General features: G+C 45.9%; 1 protein-coding gene across 1 annotated transcript in view; it reads right to left on the bottom strand.

Moving 5' to 3' along the window:
- Positions 1-27,998, bottom strand: part of SORL1 (sortilin related receptor 1) — a 110,059-nt gene that overhangs the window by 37,521 nt on the left and 44,540 nt on the right. The window contains exons 10-23 of the mRNA XM_081843049.1: positions 24,976-25,093; positions 24,490-24,563; positions 21,454-21,542; positions 20,217-20,395; positions 17,988-18,174; positions 14,371-14,499; positions 12,976-13,061; positions 12,680-12,852; positions 11,402-11,533; positions 9,520-9,611; positions 7,700-7,946; positions 3,411-3,549; positions 1,806-1,979; positions 5-118 (exon numbers count right to left, since the gene is read on the bottom strand). Coding sequence (XP_081699175.1) covers positions 5-118; positions 1,806-1,979; positions 3,411-3,549; positions 7,700-7,946; positions 9,520-9,611; positions 11,402-11,533; positions 12,680-12,852; positions 12,976-13,061; positions 14,371-14,499; positions 17,988-18,174; positions 20,217-20,395; positions 21,454-21,542; positions 24,490-24,563; positions 24,976-25,093 — 1,933 coding nt within the window. The remainder of the gene's footprint in view (positions 1-4; positions 119-1,805; positions 1,980-3,410; positions 3,550-7,699; positions 7,947-9,519; positions 9,612-11,401; positions 11,534-12,679; positions 12,853-12,975; positions 13,062-14,370; positions 14,500-17,987; positions 18,175-20,216; positions 20,396-21,453; positions 21,543-24,489; positions 24,564-24,975; positions 25,094-27,998) is intronic.

The following is a 27,998-nucleotide window of genomic DNA, read 5'->3' as shown; positions in this document are numbered from 1 at the left end:
TTACGGCAATTCTTCTCGTCGCTCATATCCCCGCAGTCGTTGTCGTTGTCGCACTGCCAAATGCTGTTGATGCAATTCCCGTTGGAACATCTGTACTGGTTGGAGAGACAGGTGTTTTCTGGTACACGGCGGCAGAGAGGGGCAGGTGAGGAAACCAGCGCAGACAAACAAAAAATTAAAAGGAAAGTACAGCCAGGCTTCAATGAACAATGCAGCGTTAAGAAGCCAGGTCCCAGCACAGCATTAGCATGTCACATCCAAACCATACATTTAAAGAGCTGTCATGCCACTTTAACAGACGTAGCTTCCCCCAAAGGATTCTGGGGGCTGTGGTTTGTTAAGTATGCTGAGAGCTGCTAGGAGACCCCTATTCCCCTCACAGAGCTACAATTCTCATAGTAGTTTGGAACTTTGGCCCCTCACCGTAGACAAGGGGCAGGTTTTAGCCCTGTAAGAGAAATAGCACAACAGCTTAGGACCAGTTTACCAGAGAGATTGCCTTAGCCCAAATATGCCCATTCAACTGCTCTGATCTGCACAACTAGCATTGTTACAGGTGCTGCATAACGCTCATTCCACATTTGTAAGGAATCAATCTTGTTGTGTGGTAGCACCCAAACTTTGGAACTTCCTGCCTATTGACATCAAGCAGTCGCCTTCACTGTACTCTTTTGGCGCCTGCTAAAAACATTTTTAGGAAAGCCTATTCAAGCCTCGGCCCAGTATACCTGAATGAGTGTCTCCAACCCCAGCCCCGACACTGAGGTCCAGTGCCAAGGGCCTTCTGGCGGTTCCCTCGCTGTGAGAAGTGAAGCTACAGGGAACCAGGCAAAGGGCCTTCTCGGTAGTGGTGCCTACCCTGTGGAACACCCTCCCATCAGATGTCAAGGAAATAAAAAACTATCTGACTTTCAGAAAACATCTGAAGGCAGCCCTGTTTAGGGAAGTTTTTAATGTTTGATTTTTTTATCGCTTTTTATTTTTTTATTATTAATATTATTCTGTTGGGAGCCACCCAGAGTGGCTGGGGAAACCTAGCCAAATGGATGGGGTATAAATGATAAATTATGATTGTGATTGTGATTATGATTATGATTATGATTATGATTATGATAGAAAGCTGTCAGGTGTTTTAAACTGCTTTTTAGCTTATTAGTTACAGATAGGTAGCCGTGTTGGTCTGCCATAGTCAAAACAAAACAAATTCCTTTAGCTAAAGCTCATACCAAGAACTGACTTAGTTGGTCTTTAAGGTGCTACTGGAAGGAATTTGTTTTGTTTTAGCTTATTGTTTGTTTTAATTGTTTCTGGTTGTTGTTGTTTTTACTGCTAAATTGATTGTTTTATTCTTTTCATAAACCTGTTTAAAGTTTGCTTGTTTTTTTCACCATCAAGAGGTATAAACATTTTATGAAATAAATGAGTATGTATAGCACACATTTATATCAGTTTCTGTACCACAGTAACTGTTATGGGTACTCTTCCAGCAAGCTCTAGGAATTGTAGTTTGACAGGCGTCCACAAAGCCCTAGCTCAGTGTTTTCTAAACTTGGGTCTCCAGCTGTTTTTCTGGACTGCAACTCCCATCATTCCTAGCTAGCAAGACCAGTGGTCAGGGATGATGGGAACTGTAGTCCAACAAAAAGCCGGAGACCCAAGCTTGGGAAACACTGCCTTCTAACAGCTAACAGAACTACACTTCCCAGTTTCCCTTAAGAGAGAGTTACTGTTAATCCTGCAGTGCAGACATGCACAAACAGAAGAGATGCACACATCGCAGCGGAGTGTGGAGGTGTGCTTCTTACCTTCCTTTACACAGGTGCTGTTCTTCAAGAGATACCCAGGCGGGCAATCGCATCTCACTTCCCCAGATGGGAGCACATGGCTGGCAACTCCCTCAGGGCATTTACAGCTTCGGCTGTTGTTTGATCTTGGGAGGCACAAAAGGCTGCAAGGCTTGGAGATGCAAGCATTCTGCCCTGTCCAGAGGAGGGGGAGAGAGACACCTTGTAAAATCCTGCAGCTTCCAGAGATCTTCCTTCAGGATAAGCCACTGAGTCATGATTTTATTTCCATCAACAGTGGGGGGAAGCATTTGCAGCCCGAGGGCCACATTCCCTTCGGGGCATCTTCCAGGGGCCACACGGGCAGCAAAAGTGGGCAGGACAATAAGGTTACCATATTTTCCGGCGTATAAGACGACCCCCAATTTTTCCTGTTAAAATACAGAGTTTGGGATATACTCGCCGTATAAGACTGCAGCCAACTAGAGGCAGCCCCCCAACCTAAAGCCCGCCAAGCGCCATCCACCAATTGCCACCAGGGGCAGAGCGTGCACCCCTCTGCTGCCTCTGCCATCGCAGCAGCAGCAGCCCGAGGCGAGTGAGCCCCGATCGGCCATCCAGCAAAGAGGCGGGCTGCGCTCACCAGCTGGTAGTTCTGGCAGTTGTGGGGATGCCCAGCTCCATGGAGCCCCGGCCGAAGCCGCGCACCACCTTGCCGCGGGAAGCAGTTGCTGCTGCTTCGGGATAGCTGCCTGCTATCCGGCGGTCCCCATGGTGGCAGGGTGGGCGAGCGAGTGAGAGGGCAAGGGCTTGGAACGGAGTGGGTGGGAAGCCACTGCCTGGCTGCCTCCCGCGCAGCCATCACCGTGCGGGTTAACTCTCTCCAGCCCGCAGCCTCTTACGCAACCGCCACCACCTGCCACAGCCATACCCAGCGTATAAGCCAACCCCGACTTTGGAGAAGATTTTCCGGGGTTCAAAAGTCATCTCATATGCCAGAACATAAGGTACATTTTACCATTGTGCAATAGGCTAGTTTCTACACACACAACCTTCTCTATCCTCCACCCAGGCGTGCAAGATGGATTTTCATAGTTCAAGGGTGCATTCCAGGAAGGTTAAAAACACTCAAGGAGGCTGCTAAGCAGGACCGGTGTGGGGTTTGGCAGAGGGAGAGTTCCAAGAGCCAGAATGAGAATTATGGAGGGCCACATTTGTCCCCCAGGCCTGCAATTCCCCACCCCTGATTTAAATCAACAAGAGGCTTTCCATTTCAAGCTTCCATAGCAATGCAGGAAAAAAATGAAAATATTAACATCTCATCTGTAATGGGTGTGCATGCGCGCACACACACATACTAAAACAATTAAATAAAATTGTGTGGAACCAAAACAGTCCAATGGGGATTGTGCATCCTCAGCACTAACTGAATTCTGACTGACTGTGGGGAGGCAGAAGAAACCCTGGAGAAGAAGGAGGAAAGGAGAACAACCCAAAGAGAAGGACTTCACCCTACAACTTTTTGTTGCAGGTCCAACCTCTGTATTCCAAGATTTTGTTTCTCTTATCAAGGGAGATCATGAAATGGAATAAACAGAACCATGCTCGCCAGCGGTCAAGAAATACCTGCTGTCTTTCCTCGGTAGAAGATCTTCATATCCATCACACCATTGAGATGGTCAACCAACGTCTCCATTTTGGACCCGCTGTGTTTGGAGGCTCTGAAAATGCTCAGCTGCGACCAATCGTTCCAATAGATTTCATTCTGAAAAGCAAACCTCTTATCTTTTAAGCAATAACGTTTGATGAGAATCACAACTGCAGATAAGCTAAAACACACACACACACACACACAAATGAAACCAAGCAAAGCAAGTACCATATGAACACAACAATCATACTTAACATTTATATTATGAATTTCATGTGTCACGTACATTATCTTAGTTATCTTTAAAACAGCTCTGCAATGTAAATCAGTGTGATTATCACCATATTATAGTCGGGGACTGAGGCTTGGCTGAGGCTACCTTGCGAAATTGTGGATGAGATGAAAGCCATCCCTGGTCACTGCTTGTACACCAAACCACTACACTGTGCCATTTCATCCCATTGCGCTACTCTTGAGACTGTAAGAGGGAGAGCTGTATCTCAACAGCAGATGATCTGCTTTGTATGCAGAAGGTCCCAGGTTCAACCCATAAGGCAGATGGAGCAAGCTTGTCTTCTCCTGCTCCAGAGGGCAGGACCCAAACCAAAGGCTTCAAGCTACAAGAAAGGAGATTCTAATGAAAAAGTAGGTAGAACTTTATGATGGTCAGAGCTGTTTGAGAGTGGAACAGACTACCCTGGAAGGTGATGGACTCTCCTTCTTTGACCATGGATGCCTTAGTTGAGATTCATGCATTGTAGGAGGTTGGACTAGATGAGGGGTCCCTTCCAACTCTATTTTATGTCCCGGGTCCAATCCCTGGCATTTCCAGGTAGGCCTGAGTGTGAATCCTGTTTCAAATCCTGCAGACAGCTGCTGCCAGTCAGCCTGGACCAGGCATAGGCAAACTCCAGCCTTCCAGATGTTTGGGACTACAATTCCCACCACCCCTAGCTAACAGGACCAGTGGCCAGGGGTAATGGGAATTGTAGTCCCAAACATCTGGAGGTCCGGAGTTTGCCTATGCCTGGCCTGGGCGATACTGAGCTAGAGGGACCAATAGTCAGACTCAGTGTAAGGCAGCTTCCTATGTCCCTATGGGATTCTTCCTTTTTCAAAATAATGAAGCACATTGTCGAGTTGGCTGCTCCAGAACCAGTCAGGGCCATGGCAGCCCCCAATCCAAAGCAATCAATTACTGTTCCATTATCCCCTCCCCAACTCCATCTAATATGGCCTTCACAAATGTGATACCCTCCAGATGTTAACTAATCCAAGGAATCGCAGAATCGTTCAATGGGAACAGAGCTTGGAGGTCAGCTAGTCTACAAACACAAATAGACTAAGCAGGCATGGCCAAACTGGGCCCTCCAGCTGTTTTGGAACTACAACTCCCATCATCCCTAGCTTAACAGGACCAGTGGTCAGGGATGAAGGGAATGGAGGGAACTTCATTAGTCCCAAAACAGCTGGAGGGCCAAGTTAGGCCATGCCTGCACTAATGCAAGCCCTGCAATGCAGGAAAAAAGAGAAGAAGAGTTTGGATTTGATATCCCGCTTTATCACTACCCTAAGGAGTCTCAAAGTGGCTAACAATCTCCTTTCTCTTCCTCCCTCACAACAAACATTATGGGAGGTGAGTGAGGCTGAGAGACTTCAAAGAAGTGTGACTAGTCCAAGGTCACCCAGCAGCTGCATGTGGAGGAGCGGAGACACGAACCCGGTTCCCCAGATTGCGAGTCTATCACTCTTAACCACTACACCACACTGGCTCCCAGTGCGGAATCAAACCCAGTTCACCAGATTATGAGTCCACCGCTCTTAACCACTACACCACACAAGTTCTGGCAAGTCAGCTCAAAAAGCGGCTCAAAGCAGGCTTAAAGCCATACAATTCAATGCAGCATTAACACAAAGGAAAAAAGTGCGAGGTATTTACAATACAGTCGAACTAACGATGCCTGTGATGCTTCCTTTTAAGCTGCAAAGGGATGGCGCTCTGCTGAACTCACAAATGTGAGGAAGAAAGGATAATATCTAATAAATATATCGTCTCCTAGAAACTATACATGTCCCTACAAAAAGGCCTCGGCTCAGCGATGCAAGCACATGCCTTGTGAGTGGAAGGGTCCCTGGGTCTGCCCCTGGCATCTCCAGTTAAAAAGAACCCAGAAATGGCTGGTGGAAGAGACTCTCCAATGGGAACCCTGGAGAGCTGTTGCCAATCACAGCAGGCAACAGTGGGCAAGATGAGGTGGTAGTTTTTCCATATGCAAACAGAGGAGGAATTTCGACACCAAAGCTTACTATTGGTATGGAGCTGGCAGGACCAAAACTGGGGAGGAGGAGGAGGAGGAAGGGAGGTTCTTCCCACTATAAGGGGCAAAGCTGTACCTAATTTGCACATCCCTCCTCTATATTGATAGAGAAATCAGGACTGTGATGCTTTCACTAGACAAGCTCTGCAAAACTCCCCCCCCCCCAAAAAAAAAATTCCCACAGATATTCTAGTTTAACAAGCAATATAATTGCCATATATTACTATCAGTTCTCGCTGTGCTTGCAAGGACATCCTGTACAGAAGGACATCTTTTCTTTGTCAGGTTGCCAGGGGCAACCCCATAACCTTGATCTGGACAAGGGTACCCAGAGGGGGATTGGACAAGGGTACCCAGAGGGGGATTGGAAACTGGCTGACTGGAACATAACTTTTATGGCTTGTACACAAACATTAAACGCTTTCTGTATCTATCCTGGGATCAATTAGTCCACCCTAACTGACTTCGGCAATAGCTTTAAGGTTGTTAGTTATACCAACAGAGTGACGTGGGTTTCTCTGGGAGTGCCATGTCAATGCACCTTCCTTCCTATCAGGGCCAGCCTGGAACCAGAAGTGGATTGATCTCTTCAGAGGAGGGTGAGAGGGGACCCCATCATGGGAGGTAGTCAACCAACAACTTCACCTCATCACCCCAGGATAATCTGCAAAACTGGCACCTATCCACATTTTTTTTTCTGCATTTGTAAGAAATGGATTTTTTTGTGTGAAAGCACCCACACTTTGGAACTCCCTGCCTATTGACATAAACCAGGAATCCTCACTGTATTCTTCTCAGCACCTGAAAACATCATTTTTGCTCAGGCAACGCTCTCCAGATCTCTATAAGACCAACATGTGTTTTAACCTGCTTTTAAGTTCAAATGCTGGTCTTAATTATATTTTGCTTTTTAAAAGGATCTGTTGTTGTTTTTTAACTTGCACTTCTATTGGGCACATATTTTCATTTCTTTAGAAAACTGCTTGGATGTTTTACTTGTAATCAAGTTTACTTACAATATACGTTTTGAAGGATGGATGGATGGATAGATAGATAATAGATAATGCTGCATCAATGGATGAATCTGCATAACTGGGGAGACCCAACCCGCTTCACCTAGTCACACACCCAAAGCTCTAGAACCTCTGCCATCGATCCGAGGAGCAGGCGGCCAAACTTGACAGGAGAAAGTGGCTCTACATTTAAGTTGAAGGTTTGCTTGTTTTTAAACGCAAATACAATCAGCCAGAGAGGGCAGATAATTAATGGTCTTAGGGCATGCATTGGGAGGGTGGGATTTTAACGCTTTCCTCCTCTGCTGTGGTCCAGAAGACAATCTCTTATCTGAAGCTATTATATAGATAGTCATAATGGCTACATTGCCACCAGTATCAGAGACAGAATGCCTCTGAATGCCAGTTGATTGGAAATATGCTAGCAGACTTCCTGATGGCATTGGGTTGGCCACTGCTGAGAACAGGATGCTCAGCTAGATGGACCAAGGTTCTTCTTACGCCCTTATGCATTAGGAGGAAAATTCACCGTTGGTGCCATGTGTATTTCGATTCAAGAAACGGTGCCGAGTCTGAACTGACACCCAGGCTAGAAGGCACAGACTAGTAGCTGCCTTGTTCTGACTATTGGTCCATCTAGCACCGTCTGCACTGACTGATGGCAGCTCTCCAGGGTTTCAGAGAGGGGGCATTTCCAGCTCTGCTCCGAGAAGATTGAACCTGGGACTTTCTGCACACAAGGTAGATTGCTGAGCTGGGCCCTTCCCCTAACTCCAGCTCCATCAGCCCGAGCTCAGCATACTGGGAGCTGCAGTCTAACAACATCCAAAGGGCTACACAGGATCCCCATCCCTTCTCCAGCCCAAGATTTTGGTCCAAGTGAGAGAAACATGTTAGAGGGATAAAATACGAAAGCTTTAAATGAAGGAATACCTTAAAAACAGCAATGGCGTAAGGATGCGGGAGGCTGTCCAGAATTACCGATCTCTGCAAGCCGTTGAAATCGATGCGCTCGATCCTGTCCATGTAGGCTTCCGTCCAGTAGATCCAGTGATCATCCACCGAAATGCCATTTGGCCACCTCACTCCCTCAGAGACAACGCAAGTCGGGGAAGAGCCATCCATCTCACTGCGGTAAATGCCAGGCTTGGAGTCCCCCCAGTCTGTCCAGAACATCAGCCTGAGAAGGCAAATTACAGACGTTACAAGAGAATTATTGCTCTTCAGCACGTCCCTGGAGCAACCGTAAGGAGCTGCTTTACACCGAGTCAGACACATCAGGGACAGGGATCTTGTGACTTTCCAGTGGCTGTTGGACTAAAACTCCCATCATCCAAGAACACTGGCCATGCAGGCCAGGAGTCCACCAATGGGCTACAGTGACTGGCAGCAACATTCAGACAGGGACCTGAATTTAGGAGGTCTCTCCTCCTGGTCAACGGACAGAACTAACTTCCAACTTCACTAGAGGGAATGGTTTTCCCTGCCTTTCCAAAACAACCCTGTCTCTTGAGCAAGGAGTAGCATCTGTTCAAGGGTCTGAGAGCTCCACGTTTTCTCTCTGTGCTGAGACTGCTCTCTGGGCACGGTGGAGAAAAATGTACTCCCCGTTACCAAAAGCATTACTTTACACTCTGCATAAATGAATTGCACTCCGCGGTTACACGATCAATCAATCCAAATCTCTTTATTAACGTCAATGAATGGCTGTTGTGGTTGGCGTCTGTCTCAAGGGACAATGGAGTGCGCTTTCGGGGGTGAAGTCAAACCGCTGCATTAGCAGCACCGGAGTGACCTCCACAGGGTGCAAGCCTGGGCAGGGTGTATGGAGGTCTTGGACTGCCCAGATGACAAGACCTGCCTCTCGGCCTCACTGATGTGGTAGTCCAAAGGAAAGCAGAGTGATAAGTTTGGCACCAGCCAGGAGTTGCCAATAAGAGGCGTACCATCTTAGGGACTCCACTCCAAATTTGCGTAGGGTTTACTCCTTAGCCTTTTCTTTTCTCAAAGATATCTCGCAAGGCAGTGGAGGGTTTAGGATCAGAGCTTTCCATCTTCTAGATGGGCTATCTTCCTAGGTTGATGAGCCCCATCTGCCCCCCACTGCCCTCTAGAGCATGGGCAGAAACCGCCTTCTTGGCAGTTGGTCAAGAGACTATTGGTCTTGTCCACTCAATCTGCCAGAGCCTGTCTTCGCATGCAGGGGAAATCCCTAACTCACTGAGGGTTAGAGACCCATTGGCTACCCTCATCTGGTTTAGCTGGCCAGTTGAAGCCATTTCCTGGGGTGTGGCCGCTGTTGCATGTTGACAGCTTTTAGGAGCCACAGGTGAGAGCTGAGTGCAGGGTGGCGACCAAAGGTGGGCAAACTAACCCAGGAGCACAATGTGCCCCCCACCAGAGGGACTGCTCCTCCCCTGACTCAATGAACAGTATTCAAAAATACACTGTACAAATATATAAAGTAATTCCAAACAAAACAAAAGAACCGTAACAATAACATCACTACACTACATGTTACCATATTTCAGAAAAGGAGGTGCAGAAAAAAACAACCCAGTAAGTTTGCTAAAATTAGTCTCTGGAGAGATTTTAAGTGCAGAAGCTTAATATTTAACCACCCTGAAAGAGGACGCATTAATTCCAGTCCTGCCCTCGCACCATTCATCCTCCCAGCAACCCTGTGGAGCTGGTCACCATTCCACCCAGAGTCTTACAAATCTGGCTGCTAGTGTTTCCGACTTCTCACTTACCCTTCTTTAGGTACCAGAGTCAAGGCTCGTGGCCGTTCGAGCACAGAGGAATCCAACACCGTAAGTCTCAAGTCTCCGTCTGGGTTCGCGACCTAGTGTGACACCACAAAGAGGAGAAATAAGGAGCATATCTGGCTGTCATCATGGGCAGCAGCAGCAGCACTATTCCTGTACAGACTGGTCAACATTATAGTCATTCCAAAGGCTTATAGCCAAGGATGTGGGCAGTGGGCAGTATTCAATGAACGTGTTCCTTTAGCAAAGGATTTACGATTGCATGACAGAACTCACTCCAATCCTTCTTCCCCGCAACCTCAATCTGCTCCAGAAGGTTGCAGGTGTTGGAGATTCATTCCCTGTGTCTGCAGTCATGGGATTGCTGTCTATCACATGACTGTGTATGTTTACATTCCACAGTGTGGGAAGTGACGGAGACAGGATGTTTTGGTACTACTGTGTTTTGTGAAGTGGGACTATTGTCCTTTGTTCTCTCTCTTTGCTGTCTGATGAGAAAGAGGGTGGAGCTAAGATCCAAGTGTATTATATGTAAATAAAAGTAGATTAGCCAAAATGCTGAGCTACTGAGCTTCTTATGCAAACTGCGAATACTCTGCAGATCCCTAAGTGTGCTGATGTCTCCAAGGCATCGGTCGCTGTGATGTTCGGGTTGGAGAAAGCTTTTGAAGCTCCCGAACAATCAACCAGGAGGGAGAGAACATGCCAGTCGGGCATGTGTCTCTGCCAGGGTCCTACACGAGAGTAAGAAGCTCCTAACCCGCCCCCTATATATATATATATATATATATATATATATATATATATGGAGCACATGTGCAAATATGAATCCTTGCATTGACAGAATGAGGTTTGGCCCTGCAGGTCAGAAGTTGCCCACTCATTTCACCAGCTTCATAAAGGAGGAAGATGGAGCTTTTCGTTGTTGTTGCTGAACAACTGGGAGCCAGGATCTCTTCCCAAATTGCTGCCAACAACCCAGAGATCTACTGGTAGATCCGAATCCCATCTCTGCCCACCCCAGCCTTGTACTCCCAACCTGACCAAAGCAGGAAGAAGAAGGTTATAATGCTGCCCGATGCCACTTGCTCTACTGACATAGACAGATAGATAAACGCAAAGCAAAAGCCAGAACGCACTCTGTAAAAGCACAGCGAACAGCTTCCTGCCACTAACTTGGATTAATCTGTCTGTTGATTCAGCCTTCTGGTCACCTGTATACCAAGCCTTATTGGGGCAAATGGGTTGGTTACCAGGAAGCAGCTGGAGAGAAGTGGTGTGTGGGGACTTTCAGCTCACAGATGTGCCAAGGCTGACAGAGGGAATGATGGCAAACTATTTCTGACATCCAGGCTGTGGGAAATGCTCCTCATGTGGCCAAAATGGCCCCACTCAAGAGCTTTTCAGGACAGCAACAAAATACATTCAGATACATGGCTCGCAGGAGGGAAAGGAGAACTTAATTTTCCCTTAGGATCAACTTATGCTCTGCCTAGTCTGCCTTCTCGGGCCTGGTGTCCTCCAGGTGTTTTGGACTACAACTCCCATCAGCCCTGCGAAGCATGGCCAATGGTCAGGCATGATAGGAACAGAACCCTGTGGCTCTGTGCACAGATGCACCAAGTGGCGAGGACAGTGAAGGTTCTGCAGTGGCCCTGCCTGTCTTGGCTGGCCGCTAGCTCTCCTTGACAGGAAAAGCTATAAAAGCTTCAGGGTGGGACTCTGCCTGGACAGTGATAGTCTTTACTGGCTCTTGGCTTAATTTATTTTTTGACCTCCTGGGTTTGACCCTCCCGGATTCCACTGAGCTCCAAGAGGTGTTGCTGCTTTGGGCAAGAACACATCCAGGTTGCGCAGAGACGCATACCTCGATTTTTGGAATGCCAGCGTTCACCCAGTACAGCAGCTGGCTGATGGGTTCAAAGGCCAACGCTTCGACCGTCTCCAGACCGGTGCTGACGATGATCTCCTGTCCCGAGCTCCCATTAAGACACAGGCGCTGAAAATAAATAAGAACAAGGAATCTAAAGCATCAATGAGTTCAATTCCTGTAGAAGCGCAGAGAAAATCAAAGGGGGACTGGAGATATAGAAAACAAGCACATCCCTGAATCAAGCATTGGAAAAACTTTTCTTCCATCTGGAACACTTTCTGGGGAGCACATGCTGGCGGTAGGTGAGGCAAATTTGAGCGCAGCAGTGAGTGTAAATTGCACCTTTGTATCATAGCCTAGTTTCCGCAGACACCCTTTTCTACTCAGGCAAGCAAGAAGCATCGTCTGGCTCAGCTGTGAGCGCTGCTAAGAATGACAGGGAACGAGGGCAGGGTCTTTTCGGTGCTGTCCCCTTCCCACCTTTAGAATTCTCTCCCCCAGGGAAATATGCACAGTCTTGCAATGGCTGGTTTTAACGCGCTGTGCTTGGAAAATGTTTCAGCTGCTGCTGGTTTGTAAAAAAATTACTGACGTTTTTATGGGTTACAAAATGAAATAAAAAAATCTATAAACACACATATTTTGAAAACCAGGTCAAAAAACTATTTAAAGTCATTCATTAAAGTTTTTGGCTGGCTTGGATGTGTCTTTAAACTCTGATCCTGTCTCTTGCTTGCCTGGACGGAGGGACATGTGAATGTGTCTATAAAGTACCCTAGTGTGCAAAGGTGAAACTTATATCCATTGCCCCACCCACTTTTCCCTCTGGCCCCGCCCACCACTGGCATGTGGCCCCTGGAATGCTGCCAAGAAGGGAAAGTGGCCCTCAGAATGAAATAGGCTCCCTACGATATCTAACTCACTTTTAAGAGCGTTGGGTAGCTCCGTTGGTTAGAGCGTGGCCCTGACAATACCAAGGTTGCAGGTTCGATTCCCGTAAGGGACAACTGCATATTCCTGCATTGCAGGGGGTTGGCAAGATGATCCTCAGGGTCTCTTCCAACTCTACGATATCCCTGCATGTATATCTTTGCCCACCATCTTTGATCCTTGACCAAAAGCGAGTCTGTCCTAGGATGCCCTGTTCTCTAAAACAGCCCCCAACATTACGCCCTTGCTAATCCATATGGCTGCAACTATCCCTGGAACTCCTAGACGGCGCCACCTTTCTTCAAAAACTTTCACCAAAGAAGCTCAGAAGGCAAAACTCACCTGGATAATGTCTAGCGTCACATCAGCCCAGTACAAACAGTTGCGGTCATAATCAAAGTCAAGCGCCACCGCCCCTCGCAACCCCGTCAGCGGCAGCTCTTCGCTGATCCCAGAGGAGAGGTCGTATCGGTGGATGGAGTACCGTGTGGTGTAGAGAATGAATTCATTCTCCTCTGCAGACGAAGCAGACAGGAGAACATTGGATGCAGCCTTTGGTCTCCACCTCCTCTGGCTAGAACAGTTGCTCTGCTTGGTGGTTCTAGTGGGGGGGGGGGAACGGCCTCTTTCCCACTTACCTGCTAATGGACATGGTACAGATTCCCCTTCCAGCCGAGCCTCGATGTCCCCCCCTGAGCAAGTGTCTCCAGAGATCTTGCGGTAACTAACACAGAAAAGTGAAGGGTGTTAATGCTGCAGTCCTGCTCTGCGTCCACTAATTGTGCAGGCTCTCCTTATGTTCTTATCTAAGCACACTGACTTGGTAGCCAGTCCCACTGAGACCCATAGGAAGAACAAACCCATTCCCTCTTAAACCCATTCCTTCTTCTGAATCCATTTGGAAAGAATGGCATCATGAAGGGAAAAGGTAAAGGTAAAGGACCCCTGGATGTTTAAGTCCTATCAAAGGCAACTATGGGGTGCGGCACTCATCTTGCTTTCAGACCGAGGGAGCTAGCATTTGTACACAGACAGCTTTTCCAGGTCATGTGGCCGGCATGACTAAACCGCTTCGGGTGCAACGGAACACCATGATGGAAACCAGAGTGCACAATAACACCGTTTACCTTCCCACCACAGCGGTACCTATTTATCTACTTGCACTGTTGTGCTTTCTTTATAAATTTTTATTAGTTTTCCAATTTTTTAAAACAGACGCAACAAAAACAAAATACATACACACACATAAAATCATATTTTCTTAACCTCATTTTCATAAACCTCCTTTCTCGGACTTCCCCATACCTTCCCCTTTTTGCATTCCTTTTTTATTACAATTATTCAGCAACTCTTTAAACCAATTAAATTTAAATTTGTTCTCCTTTTCAATTTCTCCCTAAATCATACAAAAATTTACCGCTGTAATTTTACATCTTCCTTTCCCTTAACATTTTAGCACTCCTCAATTTTATAATAACTCTTAAGATAAATTTTAAACTTCTTCCAATCTTCCTCCACAGTCTCTTTCTCTTGGTCACGGATTCTGCCAGTCATTTCTGCCAGTCCCATAAAGTCGATCACTTTCGCTTGCCACTCCTCCAGCGTGGGTAACTCTTGTGTCTTCCAATACTTTGCTAGAAGAATCCTTGCTGCCGTAGTAGCATACAAAAAAAAGTTTTTGTCCTTCCTCGGCACCAATTGGCCGACCTGCACTGTTGTGCTTTCGAACTGCTAGGTTGGCAGGAGCTGGGACAGAGCAACGGGAGCTCACCCTGTCGCGGGTGATCAGCAAGCCCAAGAGGCTCAGTGGTTTAGACCACAGCGCCACCCACGTCTCTATCTTATCTTACATGAATACGTGACCCACCTTTCACATATAACCAACTATCCTGCTTACATTGAGGTGGGCGACCTGTGGCCCTCCTGTGGCCTTTTGAGGGAGAGCAGTATATAATGATGATAATAATAATAATAATAATAATAATAATAATAATAATAATGGATAAATGCATGCCACCAAGGCAGTCACCTACCCTCTGGTCTTCTTGTAAGTTGAACCAATGGGACACGGCACAGGGGGAGAAGATGGTTTGCCGGCAAACTCAGGGTCTGGTACACAAACTTCTAATGACAAGTCTTCACTCAGCTTGAAGCCAAAGTCACTGAGCCAGGAAAAAGCAGAGGCGAGGGGCAAGGGGAGGAGAGGAGAAGGAAATGTGCCCTTCAAGTGTAGGTTTATATACATATGTATTTATATAACTACTTTTTTACAATTAGAAAAAAAAGCTAAAGCACCAAATGTTCTGGAAATGCAGCTATTTAAACGAAGGCTCTTATTAGCAGAATTCAAATATCTCACAGTATGCCCTTTTTCACTGGAGGACCTGTGAACATGTTAATGCATCCCAGGAGGCCTTGCCAGCTGGCAGCAACACAGCCTGAGAGCCAGATGCTGAAAGAATTTATCTTTATGCCCCCTCCCACCTGCCCTTGCCAAAAATTAATTTCATTTGCTTCTCCATGATGGACTTTCTTTCTTTCTGATGCTAGCTCCACCGCATTTTAATCAGAGTGTAGTAAAAAATGAATTAACCCGCAATTACACCTGCAAGAAAGTCCATATTTCAATGTACATACAGAGAGAGAGAGAGAGAGCTCACAAGGACTGTGTAAAGTAAGTTAGGCCAGGCATGGGGAATCCACAGCTGGCTCACCAGTTCTTCTCATCTGGCCCATTCTAGCCTGTTCAACTGACGCGTGGGGACTTCAAACCATCTCAGTTCAGGTACACCAAGTAGTTCTCACTGAGAACTAGCCAGCAAAACTGAAACCCTACACAAAGCAGAACTGAACCCCATCTGGGGGTGCACATGGAGCTCAATCCTGCTTTGTGTAGCATCTTCATCTCCCGGTGGGCCAATTTTGACGGATGGACCACCCACCTGCCAATCACCTGGTTTTCAATATGACATCAGAAGATTGACAGTGGGTGATCCAACCCACCAGTAGAGTTGGCCCATGGGGTAGGAAGGATAAAGTTCTGGCCCAATATTACCCAGAGAACTTCATTGCTGAAGGAGAACATCAACCCAAGTCTTGTCAAGCTTGGTCCAACACTCTTCCCACCAGCTTACCTCTGTACACGTGCTCTAGAACAGGCAATCCCTAACAGTTCAGCAACAATAAATTTATTATAGAGGTTGGCCATGGGAGGATTGGCTTGTGTGGCAAAATACACATGCAGTCCACAGGCCACTGCCAGGGAAACAAAATGGCCCGGGGGAATACCAAAGCTGTTCACCTCCAAATTACAGTAATAGTTATTTCCACAAGCTCCATTCACCTCAAGGGGTTTTCTTCTTCCAGTGAAGTTCTTCAAATATCAAAGTGGTTGTATGCTACCCAAGAGCTACTTGCTTTTTGCAATATGGGTCCACTGAGGCCCAAACCACTATCAAAATTTATCCAAGGTAACTGGCAGGTGTGTTAAAGAATTCCAGGATTTTTACTTTTATCTTGTGGCTAAGTCTGCCTTGAATTATACTGAATAATTCATTGGATATAATAAATTCCTCTCCAAAAAACAACACATGCACACTGAAATCTAGATCACCTTGACTTTTGTTTTATTGGATAGAAAGTCACCTTGTACTTTTGAGGAAAGTTGTGTTGGTTGGGTTTTTAAAGCTGTTTTAAATATCATATTAAGGGACACTTCACAGCAATCCATCAGTAGTTTCTGACAAAGTGTCAATACCTCAAAATCCAGCAACCAGAATTCCATTTTCTTTTAGCCCCTCACCTACAGACCTAAATTCCCAATATCTGAGGTTGTCATTTCCCTGTGTTGATGAATATTCATATTAATAATCCCTTGTTCAGTTTGAGTGCTCAAGGCCAACTGATCAGTGGGAGTTATGCGCTCATAATTACACAAGGAACTGCAGCCAACATTCCCTCGGGAAGCTGCCTTCATTTGAAGGAAAAAGTGACAAGGCAATAATAATTGCTCGTCTCTATTTCTGGATGCTCCAACAATCTCAGCTAAAACCTCATTCCTGGTGGTGGGGGGGAAAGGATACTCCCCACTGCGCTTTCCTATTTAGATTAGCCAGTCAAGCCAAAAGATACCCAGCGCTCAAATAAGCTGGGTCTGTTCAGTGAACATTCATTCTGATTTGCTTGTGGGCAGATTATACGATGCTCCCTTCGCAATAAGTCACAGCCAAGCCCCCTTCCAAGATTATACAATAATTTGACAATTATACAATAATAATAATTTGGGGGGCAATGTAGAGAACTGCACAGATCTCCATGTGTTGCATCTCAGCTATATCTACTATTTTCCGTGCACATAACATGGGCTAATCAGCGTGATTTAAGTTCGCGTTTTCCTTGAAGTTCCAGCATATGTAACAGAACTTGCACACCATTCTTTTGAAATGGTTCAGTATTTTCAGTGTTCCTAAATGTTTAGCCTTGGAGCTTAAGACGGCTGAAAAGGCCCCCTTTCATGCTGATTGGGTGGCTCTAGGAGGCTGAAGATAGTTACCCTTCAGCAGGAATAATAAGGATCCTGCAACCCCAGATCATTACACCACTGCTGAGGCTGTGCCAAGGAAGTGTTATCCAATGCTCTGCAGTGCATTTCCCTGTCAATTTCCATACAGCAAAATGCCTGATTTTTTATTTTATTTTTGGCAGGGGGTGGGGGGGGAGAAGATTTGGAAGAGCTTCACATCAACTTTAAATGTACACCCTATGTGATTGAATCCCACCCAAAAACAGAAACAGCCTGTCGGGGAACTGCCATCAGTGCCGGAGGGAGAGAGCAAGCTCCAGAGGGATTCCAGAGAGCGTCCCGGGATGGGGAGAGGCAGCCCATCTTCTGGGGAAGAGAATCAGCGCAGCACCAGTGGAGAAGGGGGGCAGATGGGGGAATCGGTGAGGCGGTCCCATGACTCCTTGCCAGGGACCAGCGGGGAGAGTAAGGGTCCTCCGCTGCCTACACCCTCCTTGCGCAGAAGGCTTCCGCACACGGAGAGTGGGAGGAGACTAGGAGTCAAAGAGCTTCTTTGCTGGAAGAAGTTCAAGAAACGCCCACTGACGGATTCTGCCAGCGATTGAGGCAACCACGGGTGAGTGGCTGTCCGGACAGAAAAGGTTCACTCAGGCAACCCAGCCAGGTGTTGGCACCGGCTTACGCACGAGCAACCCCTAGAACCATTACACAGCCATTGTGCCCTTCATTGCTGACAGTTACCATACTTTTCTGTGTATTTCTTTAAAAATTATTCTAAAAAGTGGGGGTCGTCTTATACATGGATAGTGCATAGGGTGGACGTTTGATTGGTTGTTGTCAGCGGCTATTGGGAGTGTTATTGGTTGTGGCGTCAATAGCTGGTGTTGATTGGCTGACGCTGCAACAATTGGGTGGGCAATTGGCAGTTTCTGCCAGTGAGGGGACAGGCGAGAGGCAGATTTTTAGCAATCCCCCCACCAAAAGAGCTCAACAACTCTGTGCCATCTCCCCCCGTTTACTTAAATTTGAGTCCCCCAAAATAGGGGGCGTCTTACACATGGCAGCATGTTATACATGGGAAAATACGGTAATCTGAGCTGCAGTCCACAGGGAACTTAACAAACTCACCATTCATAGTCCTCTCTGGTGCAAGAACAGTTGGAGACCATGACTGGGCGATCAAAGTCTTCCCCGTTGAAGCAAGTCGCATGAGGAGTTCGCCTTTTGAAGACCGTCTTGTGTCCAAGGAGACATTCATTGCCTCTCTCATCAGAGGGGGACCACAATTTGTAATCGTTTTCAGTGCAAGGCACCCCTATGCAATAAACAAGCAACATTAGATGGGGGAGGAGGATAGCAAAGGGTTTGTGCGTCTAAACATAAAGTGTGTTCATCATGTCATGGACTCAACATATCTGCTTTCAAAAAGGGGGGGGGGAGGCTGCAATATTTAAATACAAATTTCTCTTAACAAGCATTTTTAATGTGGGTTTGACTATTTGCTCATTTTTCCCCAATGCAATTTTTTGTTGTTGTTGTTGTTGTTGTTTTTACCAACCTTTGCATTTTTATGCACACTTTTTGCCCTAGTATATGCATTTTTTGTACACATAGCTTCGCTGGAGAACTACATTGCAAAAATAGGAAATGCAAAAGATTTCTCAGGATGGTTGTGTTTCTGCTGATGTGATGTTTCACAAGGTGTGAATTAGGCAGGTCCATCCTTAAATGCGAGCTGAATCAAATTTCTCCCCTGTACCTACCACAACAGACAGCAACAAACCTATTCCGCAGAACATTCCTTGGAGTGAGTCACGTATCTTATTTATATTTCAAACCCATTTGGGCTGCCAAGAAGCTCCACTTAGAACACTTAAAGTTTTAGAAGGCATCAGCTCTACATTTTAGTCAAGCTTGTTCTTCTGCCATGTCTAACTGCTTCTCCTGTTTCCAGATGTGATTGCATGCCAGTATTTTAAACACCCATAAAAGCAGGATTTTGGGACTGGAAATTTCTCCTGCCTCCCACTCCCCACAAATCTATGCCACCACATATGAAGCTGCCTTATACCATCTAGCTCAGTACAGCCTACACTGACTGGCAGCAGCTCTCTGAAGGATTTGAGACAGGGTTCTCTCCCAGTCCAACCTGGAGATGCCGGGGATTGAACTTGTCACATAGAATCATAGAGTTGGAACCCAAGGGTCATCTAGTCCAACCCGCTGCAATACAGAAATCCTACCTACAGCTGTCCCTGGGTGGGATCAAACCATCAACTTTCTGGTTAACAGCCAGATGCACTGACCAATTGTGCCACCTGAGGATCACTCTCAGTGAGCATGGTCAGTGGTCAGGCATGCTGGGATTTGTAATCCAGCAGCCTCTGGAGGGCACCATGTTGGCTACCCCTCAATTAAGCAGTTTATAATTTTATTTACTTGCAAATTTATAATCTGTGCTTTCATATAAAAAAAAACAGGGCAAGGCCAAGTCTAATATATAATGATAAAAATCAACAAAAGATTTGTAAAAAAAATAAATCAATAAATATCAATGAATACTGACTGAAAGAAAAATAATATTGTAGAGTCCTGTCTAAACAAAAGACTTCCAAAGGAAGGAAGGTGTACTTCCTAAATGAGTCACCTAAATATATGAATATCCAGTGAAGATTAAATTAAATTAATGAGGCTTTCGGCTGACTGACATCCAACACCTTTTTAAAATGTGTTTATTGTGGGGGGGGTGTTATTGGGTTGTTCTTGTTTTTATTAGGTATTTTGTGTTTTCATATTGTGATTTTATATTGTAAACCACCCCGAGACCTGTGGGTATAGGGCAGTATAACAACAACAACAACAACAACAACAACAACAACAACAACAACAACAACTCAAACAGTCCTTTCCTCTCACCAAGGAGCCATGGGAGTTATAATTCTATGAGGGAGAATGCATAACAGAGATGTCTCAGTGCCAAAATGCAATTTCCAGAATACAGTCATACCTTGGAAGTCGAACGGAATCCATTCCGGAAATCCGTTCAACTTCTAAAACGTTCGGAAGCAAAAGCGTGGCTTCTGATTGGCTGCAGGAAGCTCCTGCAGCCAATTGGAAGTCAATCATAAGCCACGGAAGGCTCATCGGATGTTCAGGTTCCAAAGAACATTTGAAAACCGGAACAGTCACTTCCAGGTTTGCGGCATTCAGGAGCCAAAACGTCCAAGTACCAAGGCATTCGAGATCCAAGGTACAACTGTACTTCTACAGGATATTTCTACGACACTTAAAATGTGCAATACTCAGACCCCCTCTGCAGAACTTTGAGGTAAACCGAACAGCAACTCCCTCACTCACCAAGCACATCTGTGGTGTTGATCTGCAGGATGAGCCAGCTGTGCCTATTCTCCTTGTAAGAGCCAAAGATGGTGAAGATGGTGCTTTTCTCCCCAGGCTCCGTCAGGAGGCCGTAAACAAAGACCGGCTTCTCCGAAAAGGTGAACACCTTCCAGGTCTCCCCTTCGTTTGTGCTGTACCTACACAGAGAGAATGGCAGGTCAAGGCTGTTCAATGTCCACTTCTGCTCTACTTCCTTAATCAATACAAAGTAAAATCTGGACCGGTGTTTCCCAAACTTGGGCCTCCAGCTGCTTCCGGACTACAATTCCTATCATCCCTGACTTGCTAACTAGGGGTGATGGGAGTTGTAGTCCAAAAACAAGTTTGGGAAACACTGATCAGGACCTGTTGATCTCTTGAGCACATGCTCAACAGGGACAACCTGTTCCTGCCCAAAGGCTAAAAGAAGAAGCCCAGGGGTGGATCTCCACAGAGATGGCATTCCAGTCTCAGTGCCACCACTGAAAAGGCCCTGCCTCATATATCCTTTTGAACCCCTGCCCAGGTACCCCTGTTACAATCAAAATCAGAGCTCGGACCAGCTGCTTTCAGTTTTTTAAAAAGAGGTTAAAGAGGCCCAAATATAGAACTTCTGTTATGGTCTTCAATTTCTTCCTGAAGCACAGCATGAGAAGTGTCGGTTTCCCACTTTTAACGTATGTAGATAACATAGAAAATTTTAGGCGCTTTGTGATGCTAGGTTGCCTCCAGTGCTAGCCCTACTCAGAGCAGACCCACGGAAATCAAGGGACACAAGTCATTTGAGTCCATTGATTGCAATGGGTCTAACTCTTGAGCAGAACTAGCATTGAAGGCAGCCCGTTGTTCATAGCTACAAGAAAAGCAGCAATAACTACAGGCATTGTGATGCAAATCTGAACAGCAATTGGGATGGCTTGTTTGTTCTGGAGAGCAATCTGCTGCAAACGGTTTTTTGTACAAACTGTAGTAAAATTCCAGATTCTCTAGCTCACCACCGCCACCTCTAAAAGCTCAGTGCCGGGTGGAATGGGGGGAGAGGAATCACACCATTTCTCAATTCTTCAAGCTCTCCATTGGTAAAGCTTCAGTATAACAAATCACAACAATCCTTCCCTATGTGGCCTAAAGGAATTCAAGTGGAGAGCTAATTATCGGCTATTCTACTGCTTTCTGTTAGCTCAGATTCAGCAGCCCATTTGCCCATGGAACTTACTTGAGCTGGTTTGTCTCTGTGCCCTGTGTTACCGCCATGAGGATCCCTCCATGGTCGCCCCATGAGTAATAATGGGGTCCGGACAGGACCTGAAGAAAGAAGCAAACAGGGGTGCATGAGTGGAAGAAGGCTGGAGGCTAGGGAGGGCGATATCAGCTTTTCAACACTGCAGTGTATCATCAGCCAAACATTGCGGTTTGGTGATATACCGCAATGTAGCGTCTGCCCATTAGGTGAAATAGGAAGCCCTGAACACTTATTTTTTAGATGTCCTTTTTACAATGAGGCACGTAGAGATACCATCAACCCCCATCTGGTGAGGCTTGCTGACCTCCCAGACAAGCCTAAATTTTCTCCTCTTAGGTAAAAACCACAAGATGACCCGGATGGTCACCAGATTCTGCGCACAGATTTGTGGAACAAACCCTGGAACAAATAGATCACTAGGAAAACTGCCGTAGCTGGCCTCCTGGGTGTCCCAGGGGCATGTTAGTTTAACCTTAGGTCCTTTTGTGTTCATGCGACGGTTTTAATTTTAATCTTTGTTGTTATTGTATATTGTTTCAAATGTCTATTTCATTCTTGTGAAAGCAGTCTCAGTTGTGCTTCTTGAACTGGTCTTTGACCGTAATAAAAAATTATTACTATTACCGCGATATAGAAAAAACAAGATGCTTTGGCCTCTGCCCGTGAGCTGAGGCAGTTTCACCCAGGCACACTGTAAGGCATTATTAGTGGATTGTTTAATTTTTTAATTTTTAATACAAAATGCTTTGATATAGCGTAATCCTATGCACACGCCTATTTAAATTCTGTCATGCCTTACAACTGTCAGTGAATTGTTAAACACACTTTTCTGAGGCTTTGAGCTGCTTTGAGCAACTTGCCATGGAAAAGCAGCACAAAACTGAACTGTGATGATAGTATATTAGTCGCTCCCAAGCAATTTTTATATATGGTATATGCTATAAGGCCAGTGGCATAAAAAGTAAAATCCCCATTTGCTTTGACTGGGCTATTTATATGACTACAGTTGTACCTTGGTTGACGAACACCTCATGACTCGAACGTTTTGGTTCCCAAACGCCGCAAACCTGGAATTAAGTGTTCCAGTTTGTGAACGTTCTTTGGAACCCAAATGTCTGGCGTGGCTTCTGCAGCTTCCTGCAGACAATCGGAAGCCGTACCTTGGTTTCCAAACGTTTTGGAAGTCGAATGGATTTCCGGAGTGGATTCCGTTCAACTTCTGAGGTACCACTGTATTCAGATTTTAATTGCACCTTATAATTAGTGATTTGTTAGTCAACTGATATGCAGACTTTTCTGAAGTAATGAGTCGCTTTGCCATGGAAAAATCAACATACAACTGAACTGAGATGACAGTGCATTTGTTGCTCCCAAATAGTTTTCTCTATGATATACATTACAAGGCCAGAGACAGAAAAAAAATCCCTGCCTGCTGCTGCTGTTGTCCTAGCAGCCTTGGTGCTGCCAAACCAAACCCACACCACTCTCAGAAAGGAAAAGGAGGTGACTCCGTTCACAGCATTTAAACACTTTGCAGATGTTAGAATGCAGCCTTAGACTAACATCCGTCTGGAGAGGCCTGCCACAAACCCCACTGCAGACCAGACCACCCAATCAGCCAAAAGCACTTGTAAAATTTGGGCCAAGCCCTACCCTGATGGAAGTTGGCCAAAACTCTTTGGCTGATCACACAGACATACTCTCTCCACACGCACACACCCCTTAAAAAAGAGAGAGAATCTCATTGACTATGTTTTCAAAGGCTAACAGCCAAACATAACACATGACAGTAAACCAGCCAGACTTCTTTTTTCAAAAGCTGTGATTTTGAGAAGGAAAAAAATCCACACACATACACCCCAATTCGCTACAGATGCACAGCTCTCTTGCCATTGAATTCAAAAAGAGCTGTGCTTAATTTGCAAACTGAGAGGTGCAGGGATCCAAGTCATGGGCTCTAACCGGATTATTTCCTCCTAATCTGAGAGACATGGAATAGCTGCTTGTAGTAACTCCGCAAGGAGAGAAAGGGCAGGAGGGCAGGGTACATGGTATGTGCTCAAGGAAACTCTTGTGGCTTCCTTCACATCAGCAGTGGGGTACCTTAGGCCTGGGTTCAAGTGTGACCCCCCCCCCAGACATCTCCATTTGGCCCCTTGGGACTCTCCTGAGGCCACATCTCCTCTCCCCAGAACACACCCCTCTCCCTTGCCCTGCTTTGCACCATTAGTATTCTTGCCTGGCTGGAACATGTCAGGGAATTCCATATAAAGGCTACCACTGTCTGCAGTGTTTGCTTAACAAAACTGGGAAGGGGGGAAGAGAGAGAGTCAGAGAGAGAAGGCTCCTATCCCCTGCTTGTAACAGTTTACAGAAGTGGCAACCCAACTGTGGCCTTTTTGCATAGGTAAAAAGGTAACGGGACCCCTGACCATTAGGTCCAGTCGTGAGCGACTCTGGGGTTGTGGCGCTCATCTCGCTTTACTGGCCAAGTACAGCTTCCAGGTCATGTGGCCAGCATGACTAAGCCGCTTCTGGCAAACCAAAGCAGCGCACGGAAACGCCGTTTATCTTCCTGCCAGAGTGGTACCTATTTATCTACTTGCACTTTGACGTGCTTTCGAACTGCTAGGTTGGCAGGAGCAGGAACTGAGCAATGGGAGCTCACCCCGTCACAGGATTCGAACTGCCGACCTTCTGATCAGCAAGTCCTAGGCTCTGTGGTTTAACCCACAGCACCACCCGTGTCCCTTTTTGCATAGGTAGAGGGAGGGAACCTAAACCAGCCTGATGTCCTCTAGGTATTTTGGACTACGACTCTCATCAGCAACAGCCTACATGGCCACAGTAGCTGGGCTGATTGGGAGCTACAATCCCAAACAGCTGGAAGATCTAAGGCATCTATAAACAAGGCTTCCCAGATAAATGGACTGTTTTCTTCCAGAGTGCTTTTCCTTGCTACCCCAGGACCAGGAGAAGACCCCGCGCGGAGACTTGCAAAAGCCTTACCTCTTTCCACCGGACCCCCGCGCTGCTAGAAATGTACACGTTCATTTTGCTCGCCATGTTCTTGCCCACAGATCCTACAAAAGCAAGTGTGTGAATCGTCAGGGTCTGGCTGCTTTTTAATTCATCGTTCCCCACTGAGGTGTGACCATGGCTGCTAAACAGCAAACAGTGTCTGTGTGTGAGGAGTTAGCTTGGCTTACAGGGAACAGCTCTCTTTGAAGCACACCATCAGTGCCCCAAGCCAGCTCAGGAACAACACATAGAAACATCCTTAGTCATCTTTGGAGATTCTGGAGGTTTACCAAAGCCTGAACCTGTGCACCTTCCATAAATTGGGCAATTCAAATTAGATTTAGCGGGTGAGGGATAGAGAAACACATCAGCTTAATCATTTTTACCGGTGTTCTACCTATAACAGAGTCTTCCTGGACCTGCTGGAGTCGGGGGAAATGGACTACAGATCAATACAAACCAACAAAGCCATACCTGTTGCGATGATCAGTCCCGGAGCTGATTCTTTGGAGAGGATGGGCATTCTGCGCAGTTGTAAGTTGAGGAGCTGGCTCAGCCGCTGGGCCAGGTGAAGAGAGCAGCCCTTGGAAAGCTAGCAGAGTTGAATCATACGAGTATTACATGTTGTGCTTCCTCCCGGTGCAGGCAGCATGTGTGCCTGCCCTTGTTCCAAACAAATGCAACGCTGGAGGTCTGAAGCTTTCACCACCACCACCAGTACATATTCAAGCATGCTAAATGTGCACAGCTTCCGTTTCACGTTACAAAGCCAAATCACATAATGCCGTTTGTTTCTTTTGCACAACCCTTTTGCCTACGTGGGAGGGAAATACAGAGAAAGCAAACAAGAGCCCTTAAAGGCTAGGAATTCCTCCCCCCCCCCCTTTCTGGAGGCACAGGTGTACAGTGGTACCTCGGGTTACATACGCTTCAGGTTACATACGCTTCAGGTTACAGACTCCGCTAACCCAGAAATAGTGCTTCAGGTTAAGAACTTTGCTTCAGGATGAAAACAGAAATCCTGCTCTGGCGGCCCGGCAGCAGCAGGAGTCCCCATTAGCTAAAGTGGTGCTTCAGGTTAAGAATAGTTTCAGGTTAAGTACAGACCTCCGGAACGAATTAAGTACTTAACCCGAGGTACCACTGTATAGGCTAGAGGCCATTTATTTCTCCCTTTGTGGGTTTCTTTTATGCATACCTCGTCTCTCCCCAAAAAACTGTTTGATGCATCGTACAAATTAAAAGATAGAAATAATCACAGCACAGAGTCAAGAACTACAGCCATGCAAGAGAAGCGGATCAAAACAGTGCTGGTAAAATCTAGCTTGGAAATTTTTAAAATATTTTTTTCAGAAGATAAACTAAAATAGAAAACAGTCATAAAGCAACAAAATGTTGGTTGAGCCCCTCTCCACACCACCCACCCCAAACCTGGAAGCTGTGTAGATTGCATAAACAGAAAGAAACATGGGAAAGGTTTTTCACACTGAGGGTGATAGATAGTGATGTGAGGTGAGAATATTCTCCAGAGAATATTATTGAGAATGAGAATATTCTTGAGAATATTCTCTACTAGAAAATTCTCCTGAGAATATTCTCCACAAACTGTAAATTCTAATGTAAGAACCAGTTTTACAACCCACACTTAAAATACCTAGTAAATAATAAGCCAAGTTTTGATATTGCCAGCGTAAGTAGTGAATAATGATTTATTTATTTTATCCAGTTACATTACTGGGCATTGTGTCATTCACCATTGGCAGTTCTGAAATGCGAGCTACAGAAAACATTATTTTTTTTTTTAGTTTTAAAAATGCTATTCATTTAATTTGATGAACATTTGAATTCGCATGTATTTCAACTATATGTAATAGTCTTTATTCTATTTTGGGGTGACTTTATTCTTAGCAATTCTATACCCTTGACTTTTTTTTACAGAAAGTAGCTTTAATGCTTTATACACTTAAAGTACTATACAATTATGTGTAACAGCATGTGAGATGGCCTCTGAACAAGTTTACTCATGAATAAACATGTATATTATCTAATTATATCATTTTCAATGCATTAAAATTATATCATTTTCAGTGCATTAAAATGAATGTTCTCTTATTTTAAATAAAAATTCTCTTAATATTCTCATTAATCGAGAATATTCTCGAGAATATTCTCCAAAAGATTATTCTCAAGAATTTAACATCATTTAGTCATAGATAATTCATCCTTTCTTCGCAGGTGTGTATACACCAAGGATGGGGAAGCTGTAGCCCTCCAAATGTTGAAGGACCCTCTACGATCAGACCTAGCCAACACAGGCAATGGTCAGGGATGATGAATAGTCAAGCAACATTCAGCGATCCCTCAGTCCTGTAATAAACCTACTGGCTTGAAATATCACTTTCTGCCCCTGACAAACTGGCTTCTAGTCCACATTATGCCACGACAGGTTAAACGGGGGCAGCAGAACTAATAATTGGATTTGCAAGAACAGACAGCTGGCCAAAGCATACAAGTCTTTGCAGCGAATGGGAGAGGGGTACATTTTCCCACAATCCTCTGGTACATCAACTCACACTGCATACAAATACCAACAGGAGAAGCAGAGGTTGGCAGGGCAGTTGGGACAGTGGAGCTTTCCTGGCTCCCGAACAGTGCCCTCTCATTTCTGCTTAGGGAGAGAGCAAGGAGCAAGGCAGTGGGGAGCTCAGCAAGCGCAGGCAGAGTGGCAGAGTCCATCTGAGCCTCCTGCCACAGTCCCACATCTCCCTAGGTCCCGCTGCCTTGCCCTTGTGGTAAGTTGCTGGGAAGGACGGTGTTCAGCAGCCCCACCCACGCTGCCTCGCTGGCCATCACTGTGTGGGGAATAGCAAGGGAAGTCTAAGGAGGACTTAGAGCCCTCGTATTTACGGGACCGCCTCTCCTGGTATGCCCCGCCGAGGACCTTAAGGTCCATGAATAATCATAGTTTAGAGGTCCTGGGCCCTAAGGAAGTCAGATTATCCTCCACCAGGGCCAGGGCCTTCTCAGTGATGGCTCTGACCTGGTGGAATGCTCTGTCCCATGAGACCAGGGCCCTGCAGGATTTAACTTCCTTCCGCAGGACCTGTAAGACAGAGCTTTCCCACCTGCCTTTCAATTTGAACTTAGCCTGATCTTTTATTCCCCTTCCTTCCCTCCCCCTCCCCTTTTTATGAAGATTACCTGCTCTGGGATCCCACAGCTAATTCTCCCCTGGTCTCCTCACTGGCCCAAATAGGACTAATTTAGCCAGCTAGCCCTGGTGATCATCTAATGTTTATTGGATGGATTCTCCCCCTAAATTGATTTTTGAATTCTGAATTTATTATTCACGTTTTATACTGTATTTTATGCTGTTTTTTGTTGTAGCAATTAAGTGTTTTAAATTTGTTGTTAGCCGCCCTGAGCCTAGTTTTCCGAACCGGGAAGGGCGGGGTATAAATTAAAAAAAATATTTATTTATTATTAGAAGAAGCATT

Source organism: Podarcis erhardii (genome assembly GCF_964252035.2).
Source record: "Podarcis erhardii genome assembly, chromosome: 16".
NCBI lineage: Eukaryota > Metazoa > Chordata > Lepidosauria > Squamata > Lacertidae > Podarcis > Podarcis erhardii.
This window is presented reverse-complemented; position numbering and strand designations above follow the sequence as displayed.